Genomic DNA, 24,165 nt, shown 5'->3' with positions numbered 1-24,165 from the left:
TTTTACACACACGGAATTTTGAGACATATTTTCCGCCGGTCTCGGCTAAAATCTACTCGTGTCACTCGGTTATTTTCGGAAACCACGTGATGGCCTGCTGATGACGACATTTCCGCATGTTTTTTCCAAATGTTTTCGCGGCCCACATTCAACCATAAACAATACGGAGGCTAAATAAAGTTCCGATTTGTCAATTCAGAACATGTGACACGTTGTAAATCCAGTACAACAGACCGCTGCCAAGGACTGTAATGACCGTTGCTAAGGAGGATCAAGAAAGAGAAAGGAAAAGAGGTTCAAATAAAAAATAAATCTTAATAATGAAAATGTTTCCACACAAATCATGTTTTGCTAATTATTTGGCGGCAAATATTGAATTTACATTTACACCCTTTAATATTTTATTTGGGCTTTTAGATGAAGTCCGCACACAGTTAATAAATACAACTATTCTTCTGGCTAAAATACATATTTTTGAAAGTCAATCAAGGAGTAATCTTAATGTAAAGAGTTTGAAGATTAGATTAAAAAAATACCATTTATTTTGGAAAAAATTATTGCTAAAAAAAATCAAAGGCTCATCACACCATGAAATGGGAAATAATTAGCTCTAACGAAGAGTGGTATTAAAGGAACAATAAATATGCTTGCCATGTTGTGTTTTGGTGGTTTTTGGTTGTCAACCTATTTTAGTTTGTGAAATGTTGAAGTGATCCTACTGACTGTATCTTTATTTCTTCTGTTTTTGTCTGAGATGGGAATGTCATCTCCAATATGTTATTGTTATGTCCATGTTTGTGTCTTTAGCCTGTAAAAAAAACACAATTATTTGGCGGCCCACTTGCAATGCCTTTGCGGACCACTAGGGGCCACGGCCCACAGGTTGAGAACCGCTGGTCTAAGGGATCAATGAAAATCATTTTGTAAGAGGACATTTTTGCCAAATTGTGTAAGATAAAGTTTAAGTGAATCGCCAATTTATCAAATGAATGATCCGAGGAACACAATTTACCATGTTTCAGCAAATACCATAGAATATTGCCAGTATTTGCTGAGTCATCGTGCACTACTAAATGTTTGTATATCTGCAAAACACAGCACAGGAAGCAAAGATGATGACCATACCATTACTTTTATTGTAGATATACTGGGCTACAATTATATAAAAAAGAAAAGTCCAAACAAACACAATTAAAGGTCTTTATGATCCATAAGGTGCAGACCGCAAACACTGCAGCACAGTTACAGTATGAGTGAGGAGTCCTGTTCATGTCCCTTACACTGCAGCTCCGACCGCTTAGCCCCCCCTGCTGGTGCTCTGCTGCTCCGTGACCCCCCCCCCCCCCCCCAAACAGACAGGGGATCTATGCTGGCTTCCATCTCCTCTCCCACACTCCCATTGTTGATCAGGCATTTCTGTTCTCTGCTAACACTGATCATGAGCGATCATTAAAGGAAAAATCCACCCAAAACTCTTCTGTTGGAACACATGCTGCTTATCAGGGATCAACTTCCTGTTAGCTGATGCATTTCCTGTCAATACCTGGCCAAATGTATCACATCACATTCAGATACAGCAGCTTTAAAAAGTGACCTTTCAGGACTTTTGATTCACAGTGGATGTAATTATGATTAAGAAATATCCTTAAACTAAATGAGGAACTAATCTTTAAACAGATAGTTTCCCTGATTCAGGACAGCCGTATTGAGTTCCATCATTCTGCAGCACGGCCCCACACATCAGTCCCTGCTCAGCTCAGATGTGTGGTGATTGTGTAGCTCTTCTACTGGAGACACAAGGCAGAAAAGCACTTCTTCATATAACCATCTTTGATTTTCTATGATTGGCTTCCAACAGAAGGGTTTTCTTATCATTTTGCACCAGTACGACGGCATTTCCTTGTCTGATAAGCAGCTAAGGAAACTGACACCAGCTGGGATAAAGTACAATTAATGTTAAAACTTTGAGGTACTTGTACTTTAGTATTTCCATTGACTGCTAATATTTTACAGCTACTCCTTTTCATTTGAGGGATACAGTGAACTTCCTGTTGCACTACATTTATCAGAGCTGCACAACAGAAGTATGATGTTATGTATTAAATACAATGTACTAGTATGTGACTCCTTACAGGAACACAGTGTCAGATTCTGGAGCCTTGTCATGTTTCTGAGATATTTGCACTTAAACAGAACAGATTGCAAATTTAGAATTTGAACAATTGGACATTTGTTTCGTTTCGAAAAGTAAAAGCTCCAGTACAAAGGAATTCACAAAGTGGCTCAGGATTCATCACAAGTACAGAAGCACATTAGGGTGGATTTTTCCTTTGAGTTTCTGATAAAGGGGAAGGTCAGTCAAACTCACACACCACAGAAGAAGAAACAAGGGAGAATCCAGAAGTGAATTGAACCAAGATCCCATTCATGATTGGACGTGCCAGTCCGACTCACCAAACAGCTGTTTGAGGCAGGATACAGGAAGTATACACGTTTAGAGATTTTTCTAACAGTGTGTTTGTCACATGATGCCCCGCAACACATTTGGAGCCCCCCCCCCCAGCCCCTTGCTGTCTCTTTAAATAGCTCTGAGCTAAACCAGCATCCACACAGCAGCCAAGCCTGAACCAGTTAGTCCTCCCAACATCATATATACACGTCTTCGCCTTCCTCTACCTTTCACTCCCTTTCACTCTGACATGAGGTAAAGTATGGCGCCCAAGTGCAATGCTCAATTGTGCTACATATACAAAAAAAAGAAAATTGCCATTACGAGAAAACGTAGTCCGTTCTGACTATCGCACTGCTCCCTCCTGAATAGAAACATGCTGCTGGATATTGGTGCCAAGATGAATTATGATCCTAGTTTCCATCAGTCACAGACATAAAATAGAGCGGCTGTGGCACCAGATGAGTGATTTCACATTATTTTTAGTAGCTCCCCCCCCCCCCATCTGGGACCTACACAATAGTTAGTTGAACCCATGTAGAACTGTACCAATCTGACTTTAGCTCTTTGTTCATTCATGTTCTTTGTGGCACGTGTCTCTTCGAACCCTTTGTTATGGACAAATACAAGTTTACTCTCTGCCTATATATAAATACAAATGTTTAAGAGTGCAATCAGATTACCTCTGCAGGTTTTTACCCATTTGTCAATACTGTTTGTTTTTACCCAGAATTCAAATGCAGATTTTCAGCCAATTCAATTCAAAGCTAGTGAAGGAGGGGAAATCTAATAATCCACTCCAATCAACCTGGAGTTTGGGGGGGGGGTGGCCAACGGGACAACCAAATCAAACAGATTTCCAAAATAATGAAAAGGTCAAATAAAGAGGTATTATAGTTACAGTGCAAAAAAAGATGAGAAATTCAAGCTCAATACAAAAACATAGCACCAAACAAAAAGAAAAGAAAAATATAAAGACAAGAAAATGCATGCAATTAACTGAGGTATTCAAGTGAAAAAAGGGCTTATTGATGAGGGGGGGGGACAGGACATTTAGCGAGAAGCAAAATGTGTCCGAACAGAAAAAAGAAAAAGGCTGGTGTCTTCTCCGCAGGAATCGCCTTTAACTTCATAGTGTCACATCTGTTAGAGCTTTGGTAGGTACAGGATGTGAGCAACACGTGAAATGAGTTGGCCTTTTTCACAAAGACTATTTGAAAAGATTTTGAGCCTACACGAGTATCCAATATAGAAAAGTCTGCAGCATATTGAACGTGTGATACGTCTTTCTCTTCGTATATCAAAACTGGATGATCCTTGGAAAGACGTTAAGTGCGCAAGAATGTTCAATTCCTTCCATTCTTGATATCAAAACATGTTAAACCAAATCATCAAGGTAATGCCGTTTACATTGAGTGTTGCGCTCACACTAGATACATCCGTAGATCCAGAACATTTATAGAAGCAATCCAGTTGTCATGGTTTATACATAAACTACAAGAACATGCAACCTCAAGTGCGCTTTATAAACTACTTTAAATTACAGTAACTGGGAATCTTGGAATTCCTATCCGTCTTGCAGGATATGAGGGTGAATCTTAGCAACTAAGGCTAAGAATACCAATCATGTATCTTATTATTTTGATAGACTTTGCTACGTATATGATTCTGGTGTCAATGTGACCACATGATTCTCGAAGTAACAGACCCTAATGGAATAAGTGCAAAAATGATTAAGAATACCATTTCAAGACAGATTTCAGACAGAAGTGCCACCAGCGTTTTGCTCCAGTGGTTTCTGTTAGCCACGTCCGCCGCTGTCAAACTGACTGGCACTAGTGCACAGGCTGAGGAGTTTAGCGTTTTTTTCTTCTTCCTACATACTTTGATTTACACCTTTGATTGAACTATGTACAATCTAATACTACACAATAAGCATAAGCATCATACCATCAGCATAGAGGTTAACCAAACACTAAACGGTGAGGAACAGACGATGCGACCTGACCTTTTTTAAACACACTGCTAAACGTTAATAAAGCACTGAGCGAGGGAAAGCAAAGATTGTGTAGGCGCAAAAAAGAAAAAGGAAAAAAAAAGATCTGATGAAATGGTAATGAGATCAGTCTGCTTCTTCATCTGCGTCTCCACAGTGTTCCCCGGCTGCCTTGGCTGAAGATGCAGGGCTTGCATGGCGCTCTGTTGGAAGCCGGTGTTGATTGTCCTCCGTTAGCGTCAGTAGCTTAGGTGCTAATGCTGGGAGCTCGGAGGGTGAGCTCAGTTTTTCTGGACCTGAGGTTGATTGGCTTTGAGGCTGCGCAGAGCTCGTCTCGCCGCCGCAGACTTGGCGATGCGGTAGCTGCGGCCCACTCCTTTGAACTTGCCCTTCCCCACGACCTCCACGGTCACCCGCACCTTCCCGTCGTACGTCCTCTCCGCAGGGCTGCACAGAGCAAGAGGGGGGTCAGAACCTGGCTAATGGTGACCTAAATCTCACACAGCCGGGTACTAAAGATACTACTCTCATTCTTATTTCTCTGTTCCCTGAATGATGCATACTCAGTATGAGATGTATTTCCACAGCACTTCCTCCATCAATAGTTGAACCTTTATCCATGTCTAATCACTCCTTTTTCTCAGCTTTTTATTTGCAGGGAAATGCTGAGTTTTATAAACGATATCTTAACAATGTCAGTGTTAATCCATGATTCTGGGTACCAAATTGGAGAACATGGTTAAAAACGATATACACCAATAAATCCCATGTAGTTCATTTTTAAATGGATTTCTGACCGATTTTAACTAGTTCTCTTCGAGGCAAATCATTTTACATTTGGCAGAAAATCTGGTATCATCGCAAAAATGTCTGCATTTTTTACGCCATGGGGAATGCTCATCAGACAGTCCTGTCATAATGATCGAAGCAAAATAGCTGATAGTAGTCAATTCTGATTTACAAACCTGACACGCAGAGCTAAAACGCATCATCACCATTTGTATTTAGCTAACTGTTGACTTTTTATCTACGCCTTAACATCCTGTCCCACACCTTTAAAAAGAAGGGGGGGGCTGTTAAAGCAGGTGACAGCTTTTCTGGATACATTTCCTAAAATAGGCTATAAAATGAATATAACATGACTTTTTGCTCAAATGGAATGAACTCAGTTATGATTAAGCGGTCCTCTCATCTGTGCATTGCTGCAATGATTATTATGAAGTTAGAAAAGAGAACATCTTCATATTCCTGTGAGAAACGTTTTCCTCTCACCTGAACTTGGCAGTTTCTGGCTCCATCTCCAGCAGCTCCCTGACAGGAGAGCGTGGCACGTTGGCAGAGAATTTCTCTGGAAGAGGCGGGGGATGGAGAGCAAGGCATCAGAATCATCCTCACACTGATAACTACAATTAGCTTCAAATAGAAACAAAAGACGCTTCCACTCCTCCTCACCTATGAGTGGCCTCATCATGGATAATACACCTGCCACACGGTCTCCAGAGACATCCTGCTGTCCATGTAGATGGCTCCGGCCAGCGACTCAAAGATGTCCCCCATGGCCTTCGGGACCTCAATGTCCTCCTCCTTCTCCTCGTCCTCTTCTGAGCGCCGCAGCTGAAAACACATGCAGTCGTTAGTTGACCAGATCATAACACACACACACACAACATTTATCAGTAGAGCTCGCTAACAAACTAGGACTGCACAATTAGGAAAAATGAACTAATTTAGATTTTCTTGACTGATTGCAGATATTTACCAAACAAAGATGTTTTATTAAGTCTGTAAATGACTATGACTTCTCGTCAGCAGCACAATAAAATACAAATAATGATATTTTCACTTTTTTGTTTTTTTCTAAATATTGGGCCTACTGTGATATGGGATAGCCCATATAGCTATATTTACCATGGCCTATCTAGATAGAAGCAAATCATTTTGAAATAGACAATCAATTACACTTTAATGCAGGGGTATCTCCTCTCACTTTATGTAGCACTTTTATCTCCTCTCACTTTATGTAGCACTTCTTTTATCTCCTCTTGCACTTTATGTAGCACTTTTATCTCCTCTCACTTTATGTAGCACTTTTATCTCCTCTCACTTTATGTAGCACTTTTATCTCCTCTCACTTTATGTAGCACTTTTATCTCCTCTCACTTTATGTAGCACTCTCTTTTATCTCCTCTTGCACTTTATGTAGCACTTTTATCTCCTCTCACTTTTATGTAGCACTTTATATCCTCTCACTTTATGTAGCACTTGTATCTCCTCTCACTTTATGTAGCACTTTTATCTCCTCTTGCACTTTATGTAGCACTTTTATCTCCTCTCACTTTATGTAGCACTTTTATCTCCTCTCACTTTATGTAGCACTTTTATCTCCTCTCACTTTATGTAGCACTTTTATCTCCTCTCACTTTATGTAGCACTCTCTTTATCTCCTCTTGCACTTTATGTAGCACTTTATCTCCTCTCACTTTATGTAGCACTTATCCTCTCACTTATGTAGCACTTTTATCTCCTCTCACTTTATGTAGCACTTTTATCTCCTCTTGCACTTTATGTAGCACTTTTATCTCCTCTCACTTTATGTAGCACTTTTATCTCCTCTCACTTTATGTAGCACTTTTATCTCCTCTTGCACTTTATGTAGCACTTTATCTCTCTCACTTTATGTAGCATTTATCTCCCTTGCACTTTATGTAGCACTTTATCTCCTCTCACTTTATGTAGCACTTTATCTCCTCTCACTATGTAGCACTTTTATCTCCTTGCACTTTATGTAGCACTTTTATCTCCTCTCACTTATGTAGCACTTTTATCTCCTTTGCACTTTATGTAGCTTGTTATCTCCTCTTGCACTTTATGTAGCACTTTATCTCCTCTCACTTATGTAGCACTCTTTTATCTCCTCTTGCACTTTATGTAGCACTTTTATCTCCTCTTGCACTTTATGTAGCACTTTTATCTCCTCTTGCACTTTATGTAGCACTCTTTATCTCCTCTTGCACTTTATGTAGCACTTTTATCTCCTCTTGCACTTTATGTAGCACTCTTTTATCTCCTCTTGCACTTTATGTAGCACTTTTATCTCCTCTTGCACTTTATGTAGCACTTTTATCTCCGCTCACTTTATGTAGCACTTTTATCTCCTCTCACTTTATGTAGCACTTTTATCTCTCTCACTTTATGTAGCACTTTTATCTCCTCTTGCACTTTATGTAGCACTTTATCTCTTGCACTTATGTAGCATTGTATCTCCTCTTCACTTTATGTAGCACTTTATCTCCTCTTGCACTTTATGTAGCACTTTATCTCCTCTCACTTTATGTAGCATTGTATCTCCTCTCACTTTATGTAGCACTTTTATCTCCTCTGCACTTTATGTAGCACGTATCTCCTCTTGCCACTTTATGTAGCACTTGTATCTCCTCTCACTTTATGTAGCACTTTTATCTCCTCTTGCACTTTATGTAGCACTTTTATCTCCTCTCACTTTATGTAGCACTTTTATCTCCTCTCACTTTATGTAGCACTTTTATCTCCTCTCACTTTATGTAGCACTTTTATCTCCTCTCACTTGATGTAGCACTTTTATCTCCTGATCACTTTATGTAGCACTCTTTTATCTCCTCTTGCACTTATGTAGCACTTTTATCTCCTCTCACTTATGTAGCACTTTATCTCCCTCACTTATGTAGCACTTTTATCTCCTCACTTTATGTAGCACTTTTATCTCCTCTCACTTTATGTAGCACTTTTATCTCCTCTCACTTTATGTAGCACTCTCTTTTATCTCCTCTTGCACTTTATGTAGCACTTTTATCTCCTCTCACTTTATGTAGCACTTTTATCTCCTCTCACTTTATGTAGCACTTTTATCTCCTCTCACTTTATGTAGCACTTTATCTCCTCTCACTTTATGTAGCACTTTATCTCCTCTTGCACTTTATGTAGCACTTTATCTCCTCTCACTTTATGTAGCACTTTTATCTCCTCTCACTTTATGTAGCACTTTTATCTCCTCTTGCACTTTATGTAGCACTTGTATCTCCTCTTGCACTTTATGTAGCACTTGTATCTCCTCTCACTTTATGTAGCACTTTTATCTCCTCTTGCACTTTATGTAGCACTTCTATCTCCTCTCACTTTATGTAGCACTTTTATCCTCTCACTTTATGTAGCACTTTATCTCCTCTCACTTTATGTAGCCTTTTATCTCCTCTCACTTTATGTAGCACTTTTTATCTCCTCTCACTTATGTAGCACTTTTATCTCCTCTTGCACTTTATGTAGCACTTTATCTCCTCCATTTATGTAGCACTTTTACTCCTCTCACTTTATGTAGCACTCTCTTTATCTCCTCTTGCACTTTATGTAGCACTTTTATCTCTCTCACTTATGTAGCACTTTATCTCCTCTTGCACTTTATGTAGCACTTTTATCTCCTCTCACTTTATGTAGCACTCTTTTATCTCCTCTTGCTCTTTATGTAGCACTTTTTATCCTCTCACTTTATGTAGCACTTTTATCTCCTCTCACTTTATGTAGCACTTTATATCTCTTGCACTTTATGTAGCACTTCTATCTCCTCTCACTTTATGTAGCACTTTTATCTCTCTCACTTATGTAGCACTCTCTTTTATCTCCTCTTGCATTTATGTAGCACTTTTATCTCCTCTCACTTTATGTAGCACTTTTATCTCCTCTTGCACTTTAGTAGCACTTTATCTCCTCTCACTTTATGTAGCACTCTCTTTATCTCCTCTTGCACTTTATGTAGCACTTTTATCTCCTCTCACTTATGTAGCACTTTATCTCCTCTTGCACTTTATGTAGCACTCTTTTATCTCCTCTTGCACTTTATGTAGCACTTTATCTCCTCTTGCACTTATGTAGCACTTTATCTCCGCTCACTTTATGTAGCACTTTTATCTCCTCTTGCACTTATGTAGCACTCTTTTATCTCCTCTTGCACTTTATGTAGCACTTTTATCTCCTCACTTATGTAGCACTTTTATCTCCTCTTGTACTTTATGTAGCATTTTATCTCCTCTCACTTTATGTAGCACTCTTTTATCTCCTCTTGCACTTATGTAGCACTTTATCTCCTCTCACTTTATGTAGCACTTGTATCTCCTCTTGCACTTTATGTAGCACTCTTTTATCTCCTCTTGCACTTTATGTAGCACTTTTATCTCCTCTTGCACTTTATGTAGCACTTTTATCTCCGCTCACTTTATGTAGCACTTTTATCTCCTCTTGCACTTTATGTAGCACTTTTATCTCCTCTCACTTTATGTAGCACTTTTATCTCCTCTCACTTTATGTAGCACTCTTTTATCTCCTCTCACTTTATGTAGCACTTTTATCTCCTCTTGCACTTTATGTAGCACTTTTATCTCCTCTTGCACTTTATGTAGCACTTTTATCTCCTCTCACTTTATGTAGCACTTGTATCTCCTCTTGCACTTTATGTAGCACTTTTATCTCCTCTTGCACTTTATGTAGCACTTTTATCTCCTCTCACTTATGTAGCACTCTCTTTTATCTCCTCTCACTTTATGTAGCAAGCTCTTTTATCTCCTCTTGCACTTTATGTAGCTCTTTTATCTCCTCTTGCACTTTATGTAGCACTTTTATCTCCTCTCACTTTATGTAGCACTTTTATCTCCTCTCACTTTATGTAGCACTTTCATCTCCTCTCACTTTATGTAGCACTTTTATCTCCTCTCACTTGATGTAGCACTTTTATCTCCTCTCACTTTATGTAGCACTCTCTTTTATCTCCTCTTGCACTTTATGTAGCACTTTTATCTCCTCTCACTTTATGTAGCACTTTTATTTACTCTCACTTTATGTAGCACTTTCATCTCCTCACTTATGTAGCACTTTTATCTACTCTCACTTTATGTAGCACTTTTATTCCTCTCACTTTATGTAGCACTCTTTTTATCTCTCTTGCACTTTATGTAGCACTTTTATCTCCTCTCACTTATGTAGCACTTTATCTCCTCTCACTTTATGTAGCACTTTTATCTCTCTCACTTTATGTAGCACTTGTATCTCCTCTCACTTTACTGTAGCACTTTTATCTCTCTTGCACTTTATGTAGCACTTTTATCTCCTCTCACTTTATGTAGCACTTTTATCTCCTCTCACTTTATGTAGCACTTGTATCTCCTCTTGCACTTTATGTAGCACTTGTATCTCCTCTTGCACTTTATGTAGCACTTGTATCTCCTCTCACTTTATGTAGCACTTTTATCTCCTCTTGCACTTATGTAGCACTTCTATATCCTCTCACTTTATGTAGCACTTTATCTCCTCTCACTTTATGTAGCACTTTTATCTCCTCACTTATGTAGCACTTTTATCTCCTCTCACTTTATGTAGCACTTTTATCTCCTCTCACTTTATGTAGCACTTTTATCTCCTCTCACTTTATGTAGCACTTTTATCTCCTCTTGCACTTTATGTAGCACTTTTATCTCCTCTCACTTTATGTAGCACTTTTATCTCCTCTCACTTTATGTAGCACTCTTTTATCTCCTCTTGCACTTTATGTAGCACTTTTATCTCCTCTCACTTTATGTAGCACTTTTATCTCCTCTTGCACTTTATGTAGCACTTTTATCTCCTCTCACTTTATGTAGCACTCTTTTATCTCCTCTTGCACTTATGTAGCACTTTTATCTCCTCTCACTTTATGTAGCACTTTTATCTCCTCTCACTTTATGTAGCACTTTTATCTCCTCTTGCACTTTATGTAGCACTTTTATCTCCTCTCACTTTATGTAGCACTTTTATCTCCTCTCACTTTATGTAGCACTCTCTTTTATCTCCTCTTGCACTTTATGTAGCACTTTTATCTCCTCTCACTTTATGTAGCACTTTTATCTCCTCTTGCACTTTATGTAGCACTTTTATCTCCTCTCACTTTATGTAGCACTCTCTTTATCTCCTCTTGCACTTTATGTAGCACTTTTATCTCCTCTCACTTTATGTAGCACTTTTATCTCCTCTTGCACTTTATGTAGCACTCTTTTATCTCCTCTTGCACTTTATGTAGCACTTTTATCTCCTCTTGCACTTTATGTAGCACTTTTATCTCCGCTCACTTTATGTAGCATTTTATCTCCTCTTGCACTTTATGTAGCACTTTTATCTCCTCTTGCACTTTATGTAGCACTTTTATCTCCTCTCACTTTATGTAGCACTTTATCCCTCTGACTTTATGTAGCACTTTTATCTCCTCTCACTTTATGTAGCACTCTTTTATCTCCTCTTGCACTTTATGTAGCACTTTTATCTCCTCTCACTTTATGTAGCACTTGTATCTCCTCTTGCACTTTATGTAGCACTATTTTATCTCCTCTTGCACTTTATGTAGCACTTTTATCTCCTCTTGCACTTTATGTAGCACTTTTATCTCCTCTTGCACTTTATGTAGCACTTTTATCTCCTCTTGCACTTTATGTAGCACTCTTTTATCTCCTCTTCACTTATGTAGCACTTTTATCTCTCTGCACTTTATGTAGCACTCTTTTATCTCCTCTTCACTTTATGTAGCACTCTTTTATCTCCTCTTGCACTTTATGTAGCACTTTTATCTCCTCTTGCACTTTATGTAGCACTTTTATCTCCTCTTGCACTTTATGTAGCACTTTTATCTCCTCTTGCACTTTATGTAGCACTTTTATCTCCTCTCACTTTATGTAGCACTCTCTTCTCCTCTTGCACTTTATGTAGCAAGCTCTTTTATCTCCTCTTGCACTTTATGTAGCTATTTTATCTCCTCTTGCACTTTATGTAGCCATTTTATCTCCTCTTGCACTTTATGTAGCACTTTTATCTCCTCTTGCACTTTATGTAGCACTTTTATCTCCTCTCACTTTATGTAGCACTTTTATCTCCTCTTGCACTTTATGTAGCACTTTTATCTCCTCTTGCACTTTATGTAGCACTTTTATCTCCTCTCAATTTATGTAGCACTTTTATCTCCTCTCACTTTATGTAGCACTTGTATCTCCTCTTGCAAAAAGCTCCGCCGGAGGTGTGAGTTGAAGGCCTATACAATATTAAATTGCAAAGCAAAACATGCTGTAATTGATTTATTTTGTCCTTTGATATTTTTTAAAGGTTTTCAACCTGAAAGAATCCTAATGTGTCCTTGAAAAGTTGAAATAAAGAAAAGGAAAAAGGATTCCAGTTGTCCATGCGTCCTTCTGTTGCCCCTCCAAGCCTCTCAAATGTGGCAAAACACTCAAATAAATGTCAAAAACCCAGAGAACTTGACAATACTTATCAGAATACAATTATGTTAATAACACTGCTACCTAGTAATAACTCTACTTTACTCAGTGGAGGCTCGTCCATTGAGGAAAGGGAGGACCATCCTCCCTAACATTTCAGAGAAAAATAAAATTTTGAAAGAGAACAATAAATACACCTCAATTTAAAAGATAAGTCTGTTAAAATACAGATAATAGCCCTGGCTTTGGGACTGAAATGGGGCTAGAGAGGACGAGCCTCTCTTTGGGCAGGTCTAGCCAGAGGCTCTGGATTTGGGGCCTTTATAATCAGTGAACCAATCAGCAGATCTGACTGCGCATCAGAGTGTTGATGGGGAGGGTTATCAGCGATAGAGTTTTTTCTGAACCGGGGAACAGGGGCGCTGCGCCCTCTTACCAAAATCAATTCCTTGAATTAGGCTTTGATTATGTTCTGGCCCGCCATCTTGTGGCTCAGCAAAAAAACGTGCCTACCCCTGTCGTAGCTGCTATATTGTACTGCCATGTGGTAAATACTTGTATGCTGCTCTTGCTCTTTTTGCATATCATGGATTTTGTTTTTGCTATGTTTGTAAAATATAATGTTCTTATATGTTTTATGTGAGGGACTGCGGATGGAAATGAGCTCAAAGTTAAATCTGGCACTGTTACGCTTGATACATTTTAATGTCTTAAGTGTTCATTACTGTGCATTGTCCCTGCCAAATAAACCATTAAATGAAAAATGAATGAATTGGCTAATTAAATAATTAATTAATTAAATTTATAAAACGGACAAGTCAAATCAAGCAATCTGATTGGTTCTTACCCGTGATATACTAAGCGTATACCACGGGTAGAATTGTAAGTTACTTTTCACAACAAATCAGTATCCCTCCGCGTCTGAGAAAAACAGTATATCGTTCGGCTGAAAAGCAAACTGCTTGCAGTTTGCTTTTCATACTGGAACAAGAAAGCAGCGGAGAAGTAACGGGGTAGAAACCCTCCTTTTTACGCAGCGGTCCAGAAATAGGCCTACACATCAAACGGCAAAACATATTCAGTGTGCAGTTCCTTTGGCATTAGGGCAGAGATTTCTAGATACTTTCCAAGGTTTGACATAATGAGTTGTGCTACTTTTAAAGCAAGCAACGATGTTTCCAAATCTGTAATCAAAGAGGTCCGCAAAAACACTATCGACCAATCAGATTGCTTGATTTGACTTGTCAGTTTTAGAAATATATTTACATTTCTTCCGTTACGAAACAAACTTACAAAGCATAACATGGAAACATTTAAGATTAACTTTGACCTCCAGGGGGGTCTTACTATGGAGGAGTGGATTGAGCAGTGCCTATCTCCAGAAAAAAAAAAGCACCTAAACGACGACATGCAGAGCTACGTGAAGAGCAGGTAGACCAACTGGAAAAGTACCACCATTCAAAAGCTTTCTGATGCGGGTCTTGAAACAAAGCAGAGAAATGATGACCGTTAGTGGCCACAGGTGCAAATACTCTCTCCAGAGCTACTGGAAGCCCAATCTCGGGGACCGGAGAAAGTGGAGCAATATTCTCGCCACGCCCAAGCAACAGCCTAGAACAACCACGTAAGCTATTCTGCTGATGCTGGACAGTTTTTCAGTGGGTGCACAATAAACGGCAACATACAAATGAATGTAAATAAATAGCCAAATAATGGATCAACTATGTTTCGCGCATTATTTACTAATAAAAACTATTTAAATTAGAGTGTATTTTTTTTTCATATTGCCACACTTGGTAACCGTTTTATAAAGCAATAGCTCACTTCAGGCCGTGATATATGCTCATTATATCACAGCTAAGGGGCGTGGTTCGGCCTGTCGTGAGCTATTGCTTAAACATTCATTTCTCATATACATACAGTGTCAAATGTGGTACATTAGCTAGCTAGCAAGTTAGCTAATGGGGAATGCTACTTGAAATGTGACGCTAACAACAGGCTGTTGCAAACTTAAGGATAAACTAGGATGCTCAATCAAGCGTCACACATACGGTAATGGCTGGATCAGAAAAACTAGCAGAAGAAGGTAAATATAAATGTATGTAATAAATGTATGTGTATTTTCAATACAAAATAAGTTAACAATCAAAAAGTGTTGAAATTGTGCAAAGATTCCAAAACTCCCAAACATATCTTGATTTGGAAATGATCAAACAACCCTAAACGTGTTATAAATATATGAACGGAAGTCAACCCAATATTTCATGCTGTTCTTGAAAAAGCATGAAATAAGAACCTGTAGAGAATGATCTGCTGTGGGTCACTACATGGAACAGTTTCAAGCAGGCTCGTGAGTGCAGCACATTATTCCTGCTGTACTTCCTGTATGTTTGTGTAATATGTGCCTGCTGTCCCTAAGGCATAAAAAGTCCCTCAGCAGAAGAATGGGAGGAGATCTGGTGCTAAGATAGCCCTTTCCAGACAAATTCAATCCAACTGCATTTTCTCTTTAGTGCTGAAATCATGGGAATATGAAACAGCCTTGTTATTCAGGGGGATCTTTTGGAATACTGACGCTTATTGAAATGGGAAAACACTACAGCATCAATTACACATGAAAGAGTAGGCTTAACACTTGATGTTTTGCTAAAGCTTATAGTTAGGGCTGGTTCAAGGTTTAGTTATGCAGCGGAGGCTTAGGCTGTTTGGTGACTTAACACACTGTAAATGAAACAAAAGTGATATTGTGCTCTATGAACATACTTTGATTGACTGATAGGTTTTATTGTTCAGTACTGCTGCTCACTGTGTTTCGGTCTACTCACCTCAGAGTCCATGCCTTGCATCTCGTTCTTCTCCAGCTGGAATTGAACGAAGTCGTCGATGACGTGGAAAAGCTCGGGCGAGATGGCCTTGAAGTACTTGTGGTAGTCGTACTTGACGGCCAGAGAGGCAAAGATGGTGTTGTTGACGAGTGCTGAGCGCAGGTCGGTCAGCACGCCCGGGGAGTGCTGCCGGGGGTCTTCATAAAGGTGCTTTGTAATGAGGTAGTCTAAAATTGCATCGCCGAGGAACTCCAGTCGCTGGTAACAATCTGAAGAGGAAGAATAGACGTCAGACATGATAATGTTAGTGTTTTCATTTCTCTAAAAGAGATGCTTATGATTGTAAGAGGTTGTTTCTATCTGTATAGAACACAGTCAATTCAGCCTAAGCAAATAACCCAGTCAATTAAATGTTTCTTTTATGTTCATGAGTTTTCACCATGAACATTCCTGGAATTTTGGAACCCTAGGTTTGTTGACCATTTCCAGTAATCCAAAGTTTTTTCATTTAGTTCGGTTCCACCGGTCAGTTTAGTCTGTGTAAATGCAATATGTATTTGAACTAGCTTGGACTTTAATTTGGAAATGTCCAATGAAAAAACTATTTTGAATGTTAGTCATGTTGCATTTAATCGAAATAAACATTCAGATGTATTGCAGCACTGTTATTATCATTTATAAATAACTCTTTTTTTATCAACATATACTTCTAGTTCTTGAACATGGTTCTTTCTGACCTGTACTGGTAACACTACAGTGAACATGGTTCTGACCTGTACTGGTAACACTACAGTGAACATGGTTCTGACCTGTACTGGTAACACTACAGTGAACATGGTTCTGACCTGTACTGGTAACACTACAGTAAACATGGTTCTGACCTGTACTGGTAACACTACAGTAAACATGGTTCTGACCTGTACTGGTAACACTACAGTAAACATGGTTCTGACCTGTGATGGTGTTGTAATGGTAGGAAGCGTGAGTGAAGGCCTGCAGCAGGTAGGTCTTGTTCTGAAACGTGTAGTTGATCTTTCTTTCAAAGTTCTCGAAGCCGGAGATGAGGTGGGTGAGAGTTCCTTCTGGGTCAGGATGATGGTCCAGCACGGAGCGGGGGGGGATCTTCAGCCAGCCGTAGTTCAGGTCCAAAGTGTTGGTCTGACCGCTTAGCACCACGGCACCCGTCAGAGCCCCCCTGTCCATCGGTAACACCTGTCAACATCAAAAACAACTGTTAATATCTGCGTTTGGAGGAGCAGCTATCACCTGGGCCAGACATGGGGACGGTGGCAGTGTTTACCATGGCCGGTATTAACCTGACTTTGAGCAGGAACATCTGTTGAAGTCACCAATTTAAGTCTCTCTGATAATAATGCCAGAAGAAAATAGTTTCCCCTTAGCACAATTACACGTGTATTAAATCAGTCAGAAAAACTCTTTAAATAAATGTGAACAGCCAGGCTGAGGCTAACACGTAGTGTGGTTAGTTTTATGTATGCCTTAAGCTCAGGGAAATTATTTGTGTTAAGAGGTCTGATTAAGGCTTGCATAATATAGATCTGTGTTTGCGTTAGGGGTGGGCGATATGACGATGTATATCGTCGAGACGATATTAGGTCTCCACGATATTAGATCTCCACGATATGCCTTTTCAGAGATATCATATCTATCGTGATAGTGCACCAGGGTAGGATTTTCACGGCGGCCATGACGGCCGGTCTGGCCGTGAAGCCCTGAAAATAATTGTACGTCCTACGGCCACCATGGCCTGTGTGCCCCTGATACTGTTAAAATCTCGACGTTTTTAAACGCTTTAAAAGAGTCAGAACAGTGGTTTCTGAACTGCATTATGCTGCGTTCACAACGGACGCAATGCGAATATTCTCACCCTAACCGCTGGAGTTTCACCGCGGCTGTCAGCTGTGTTTACTCCTGTCATTCAAACAGGACGTGCTGGAGAGGGGGCGGGGCTTATATCCATGTAAATACTGTGGTGGAAACCAACTATGACAAAATTAACCTATTTTACCGTGATTTAATTGTAATACACCTTTCAAAATTATGCCGAAGCAAGTAACTAAATACTGATAACGGTTAGTAAAACCCAAGCTGTCTAGTCAGGATTCAGACAGTATTGCACTTCATTTATTGTCTTGGTTGATTCTGTTGGCTTATATTTTATTTTATCAATAAGGTATTTATATTGTTTTTCCCTTTTGAAACCGATGTTCAGTTATGTTAAAGTCTTTGATTGCACTTCAAGGTCTAAAGTTTACATTTTAATTGTTTGGCACTGACTTTTCCTCATTGATGTTTTATGTTGTACTTAGTTAAGTTTTACTCTCCTTTTCATGTTTATTGATGTTACATCACTGCTAGTGCTGCCTAAAACAGAAAGTGCATTTTTATACTGAGAAACTGTGCCTTGAATATTTTATTTTATTTAGCAAGAGAGTGCACTTTACTTGGTGAAGAAACCAGTGTTAAAGAGCCTGTGACACGAGTTTTCCCCATCATCCAAACCCATCAATTTGAGTAAATATTGTCCCCTTGAAAACCGTTACTGAACTGATTTTGGATATTTGTACTTTGATAACCATTAATCTGCCCTTCAATGTTGACCATTTTCTGGATCTTCTCGGGGATTCTTCAAGTCCCGCCAAATGATGTGTGACGTCATTGCGGGCACAGCGCTCCAGCTGCACCGTTCAGGATCCCAGCATCTGCATGTAAACGCACGATGGTGCACACAGCAGCAAGCTCAGACAGCGATGACAGTTTAATGTTGAACGTGTCTGAGAGCTCATATGAGGCTGAAGGATCGCTTTATGTTGTATCTGTTAGAAGTTTAGGAATTAGGTGCGTCAATATGGGCGATCATACGGTCATGTTGCCAGTGGTGGAATGGGACTAAAAATCATCCCGGGACTCTCGACCGGCCCACTTCGGTACCGCTAGTAAATTGTCAACGGGGGGGAGTGGGGGATGTCAGGGGCGGCGGGCGCTGTAGATAGTAAATGTAAATATGTAAATATTTGTGTCACTGCATCCTCGTAAAATACAAATATAATGCAATGTCTGTGTCTTTGACATTAGCGCTGCTAGCCACCTGTGCCCTGTACTACGAAGCCAGTTCAACAGAGCCTGGATATGTTTGAGTAACAAACAAACTAACAACAACAAACTAACAAACGAGATCTCGCTAAGCGGTCCTACGACGCTGGTTATCAACTCGGTAAATCAAGCCAGAGTTTCTCTCCAGCTGAGAGCGCGTTCACGTCTAAGACACGAGTGGATCTGACTTTAATTACATTTGACTCGAGTGTTTCGTCAACATAATGTGTTGCTTAAAATAATACTTCTGCATACAGTATGTGACACTGTAAGTGTTGCACGGCCAGATACGGCTGATAAGGAAATATATGATATATTATGATATTATATGATCGATGATCTGATTGATGATGTAATATGAATGATAAGTGCGACACGTCGGCGTCTTCTCTGCATACGGCAGTTTAAACTGTATTTCCTTTATCCTGTAATATGACTTGAGAGATTTAAACTCCGCACACTGAGTTGATCTCTTTTCTATAGACGCCGGAGGTGGGCAGCGTCAGGTAAACAAAGTTATTTAGCCTTCCCAAACCTGAGCCTCACGCGCCGCCTATGGGGGATGTGCTAGTGACTTATCCGACCGGCCCACTTCGGTACCGGCCCATCGGGATTCGTCCCGATGGCCAGTCCGCCACTGCACCCATTCCACGTAAACTGTCAACGGGGGAGCCTCGCTGCGGGGAAACGGTGGACCTAGTGTCCCGATCGGAGTGGGAATAATAATAATAATAATCCGTGCATTTTATCCATTAATTTCCCCAACATTGTGGTGAAAAAAACACACGTTTAATCCATGTTGGTGTACTACAACTACAAAAAGCATCGGTTTGTTTTCTCATCAGGAAATGCAGACCGGCACAAACAAACGACTTTTAATCATCATTCTCACGATCATTTAATGTATCATATGTTCGCCGAATTGACATGAAAGCACTAATACATGTAGTTTCATCCACTTGAGTTTACAACTACAAAAATAATCGATTTGTTTTATATCACATCCTACGGGAGGAAATTCAGTAGCTCTCACTACCGATTTTTAATCCTAATGTAATCATCATCTTCAACCACGATCATTTATGTTTATGTTCGCCGAATTGACATGAAAGCACTGACAAATATGAATATACTGTAGTCAACTTCATTAAAACGTTATTAACGTGCCTAAACTCAGTAATTCACCATTTCTACGCATGACAACACACTTTGTCCGTGTTTGGCTCTCTCGCCGCACAGTGAAGCGTTCCCGCATTGACGTCACTTCCGGCTTCCCCCAAAACTTCAAAATGAGTCGAAGGAATTTCCCCGCGATGTTCGAAATTATTGATATTTAACGGAACGGTATCGCTTTCTCTTTTTTAAACTGACGGTTCGAGATTACTAGTAGCCCAATATTTCATTGCACAACAGTTGTTGGGATGCTGTCACAGGCTCTTTAACGTTTGTTGTAGGGTGTAGGCCTACCTACTTGAACACTGAGGAAGCCATATCAAAATTCCTGTTGAATTGTTCATTCAGGGATTCACTGCAGAATTAAAACCAGCTTGAAATGGTATTTTGGTTTGTTACTCCTTTTTATTTTAGTTTTTGTTACCTTGTACCGTTAAGTAACTTGAAAAATAACCATAATAACCGACATGAAAAAATATCGTGATAAATATCGCCTATCGTGATACTGCTTGAAAAATATCGTGATATTATATTTTTCAATATCGCCAGTGTGAGAAAAAGTTTTTAGAGAGTAGTAAGTGAGCGGTAAGATTTTACTGCATCACACATAGGGTTGGGTATCGTTTGGATTTTAACGATTCCGGTTCTGCTTTTCGATTCCGGTTCTTTGAGAGGGTAAATAAGTCCCATGACGAACTGGGAGAAAAACATATCTATGAAAACATTAAGTCAAATCTGTATTCCTATTTACAAATCACTTCATACTGTTTAATTTCTTACGGTTATTGAATACAATTATATAAAAATAATCTCTGCATTGATTAGTTAGTTCTAAGTGGTGCAGTTTGAGAATGTACAATTGGCCCAGTGTCCTCTGATGTTACACTGCAACCTGCCTGTGAGACAGAGTCCAACCACACATGTCCAACACATAGGACATAACCTAATAATAATAATAATAATGACACATTAGATGTATAGCCTATAGGCCTATTATAGGCCTGTTTGTAAAAGTAAATAAATAGTATTTTCATTTCAATAATGTACTTTCTATACCCTGCTTCATAAACAATACTGACATCCCTGTGCTCCTCCGAGTCTGGGGGTCCGGGGATGTGAGGACAGCGCGAGGACACAGACAGGGAGGCTGTTTCACTTCATAAAGGAAATGGCGGTCAATATTAACAACATAAGAGTTAAAACACTTAATAACCTTCATTACGTGTTAGAGAAAGAACATAAGAAAGTTTGACAAAGATGAGGCTGTTTAAACGGGCAGCGGATCCGCTGTGTGTAGAAAGAGAGAGAGACGCTGAGTTGCACCGTGCAGCGATCAGCTGATACGGAGCATAGAGAGAGCTGCGGTCCGCGGGGCTCGGCCTCGCCTCCTGGTCCTCACAACTCTTATTAATCCCGGTACCGGACAATTGTTATTTGTTCCTACTCGGAACCGTATTTTGCTTCCCAACCCTGCCACTGTGCTACACTTCCCACCCCGCTCCGCCCCCGTCTAACTGTACAGAAAACGGCGAGATGCATTTCCTTAGGAATCGACAAGCAGAACCGAAACTAACATTTCTAAACGAACAATGGTGGACACGTACAATTTGCGAACTGAATGTATCAATAATTTGTCAATAAATCAGGCCGAAAAACGTCACTTGTCCGCCGGACAAGTCAATTGAAAGATCTACTTGTCCGATATTGTAAATAACACGTCCCGGACGGTGGGACGTGTACTTTTTCGCACACTGTATCGCCCACCCCTAGTTTGCGTTATGCACAAATCTATTGACACAGGGTATATGCAGGAATCCTGAAGTCAAATGTAATACCTCTTAAGACCTTTTTTAAGACCCTTTCCATATATTTTAGTACCTCATCGCAACTTCGAGTTCTAAGCGGTTACATTGGCGACACACTTTACCTCACATTTACTATATTGATTGTAAGATAGCACAACTAAACAGAGTGCAGACAGACTACTGAAGCCTCCTCTCCACATGAACTTCAACCTCTCTGTGAAGGTCAGGTTTAATGCAGTATGCTGCTTTGTTGCTTCTGTACTCTGTGCTCTTTCATTCCAGTAGAACTCCTCAGAAACCATTAGAAACCAGGATTTGACCAATAAACAAAACAATAGACAAAACTTTGAACTATGAAATATATTAAACTTTGGTGAGCTTCAGCGGGGTAATGCCATATAGGAGCTCCCTCACAAATACCCAGGGGTTCAATTGGGCTGGGGCTGTCCGGGGCTAAGCCCGGCACATAGGACGATGCTCTGACGTCATCACCCTCACACATTTGTCATATGTTTACAAAAAACGATATATATGTTAAGACTTTTCTCGTTCTTAATATATATATTTAGGGTCGATATGTGTTGACCTTACTTTAAAATAGCAGAACTCTGTGACCGGATATAGTTTGGCTTAGACCCCGGCCCCACGAGGACGCATACAGTAAGGCCCATTCCCAAACCGCCCCCTACACCCTACTAGGGCTGTGCATCTTCACTGGTCTCACGATTCGATTACGATTATCCTGTCAACGATTCGATTCAATTCGATATCCCGATGCATCACGATTCATACCAATGCGTTGCATCCTCAATGTTCTATATTACTGCACATGGCTTATTTTTCATCAATGAATACATGCAGTAAATACATATGAACTCTCTTTTTATTATTTAGAAAGTGCTTCAGAAATTAATAACAAATGTCTTGACATTAATTTATAAACCAAAATAAATGAATTGTATAGGTCTAGCCTCCCTATATCTGTGTGTGAAGTTGTTCCATCCTCAAAAACAAAAAAATAATGCTTCTGCAGTCTAGCTGCAGCTTCTAGCAACAGTCTTCTGTTAAAGAAAGGACACTGAATGTCCTGAATGTAGCATCACACACAGGACTTGAGTCTGAACACATCATACAACAGGAGTATTTACAACAGCATATAACAACAAAAATACTGCATGTGGGTGCACACTTACATTCTCTGTCTTACTGTTACATAAATCCCATGAATGTATGAGATTAAGTTAGCTTAATTATATCTCAGTGATTAAGTGAATAATAAAGTTTCTATCGGGTCACTATCAGCCTGTCACTCATTATTTTCAGGGGGGGCGGGGCTTAGAGGAACAGAGGAGACGGTGATCGCGGAAGCTTTTTTCCTCCTGCCTTCACAAACTTTACACACGTATATATCGTCTGAAAATTGCTTGAGGACATTCATACTTTGCAATCGAAGACTTAATTAAATCCACCAAAAACCTGACATGATTGTAACGCGATTATTTTTGAAAAACATAAATCCCTGTGCCACGGCGACACGGAGTGATTCAGAGCGGGTCCTGCTGCTGTTGGTTCTGGACTGGTGGTGTTGTGTTGGTGGATAAAGCAGACTGCTCCGTGTTTGGTGTTGCTGTGCCGTCTGTTCCCTGATCTCTGCGTCACCGACCGATTTGATATTAAAGTGACAGAAAAAAAAAACTTTATAGTAAAGCCGCGGCCGGAAAATCAGGAAGCAACGTTACTACGCTATAAACCGATTATCTTCCGTCACTGCATCGAGACCGAATCGTCCACGTCCGCATCGCAATGCATCGTAGAAACGATTATTTTCAACACCCCTACACCCTACACCCTACACCTCCGTTTGCGCGTTCACGCGGAGGGTCCGCCATATTAAGGGCTGTTCCAAAGCAACGAGTGTGGAGCGGTGTGGAGGGGGAGTGGGCTATCAAGCCCTCAAACAGCGAGTCTGCAGCGGTGCTGACTTGAGACCGGTCTCTACCTGACCGGAGTCACGCTGTGTGTGTCCGTCGGGAAACAAGCTGTTAAAAAGTAGTTCCAGCAAACATCCACTGATAAACTGCGATGTTAACAACCTCATGATAACCTCATATGTTTTTAACTTAGGATCATACCTGTGTTTAGTCTAGAAAAAGGTAAAATTGTGCATTTTATTATAAAGTTGTGTATATTTACAGACCGTTGCAAAAACTAAGAAGCTTATAAACATCAGGTTTAAAACTAAAAGAGCTTTGAAACACAATGAAAGATGTTTGGAGTTTTATTTGAGTTATTCATTTAAACTTTTTGTCTAATAGATGCTGATTTTAAACCGTTGTTACATACAGTTACGGCATTTCCTGTTTCTGCCGGAGAGAGTGGAGGCCGTCCCAAAGCTTGCTGCTGTATTTACTCCCTCCATCTGACAGGAGGGAGCCTCGTTGAGCTGCGAGTGTGGCTACAGACGGAGTTCACTCCGTCACGGAGGGGTAGGGTCGAGGGAGTGGTTTGGGATTGGGCCTAAAACACATACGCAAACGCAAAAAAG

General features: G+C 40.0%; 1 protein-coding gene across 1 annotated transcript in view; it reads right to left on the bottom strand.

Moving 5' to 3' along the window:
* Positions 1 to 1,113: 1,113 nt before the first annotated feature.
* The window catches only part of dicer1 (dicer 1, ribonuclease type III), a 72,290-nt gene continuing 49,238 nt past the window's right edge, over positions 1,114 to 24,165 (bottom strand). Inside the window, 6 exon segments of the mRNA XM_034198039.1 lie at positions 1,114 to 4,892; positions 5,718 to 5,793; positions 5,898 to 5,915; positions 5,918 to 6,059; positions 15,529 to 15,797; positions 16,482 to 16,740. Of these exon segments, the coding sequence (XP_034053930.1) occupies positions 4,727 to 4,892; positions 5,718 to 5,793; positions 5,898 to 5,915; positions 5,918 to 6,059; positions 15,529 to 15,797; positions 16,482 to 16,740 (930 nt within the window). The 3' untranslated portion in view covers positions 1,114 to 4,726.

Source organism: Gymnodraco acuticeps, unplaced genomic scaffold, assembly GCF_902827175.1.
Source record: "Gymnodraco acuticeps unplaced genomic scaffold, fGymAcu1.1, whole genome shotgun sequence".
NCBI classification, from domain to species: Eukaryota; Metazoa; Chordata; class Actinopteri; order Perciformes; family Bathydraconidae; genus Gymnodraco; species Gymnodraco acuticeps.
This window is presented reverse-complemented; position numbering and strand designations above follow the sequence as displayed.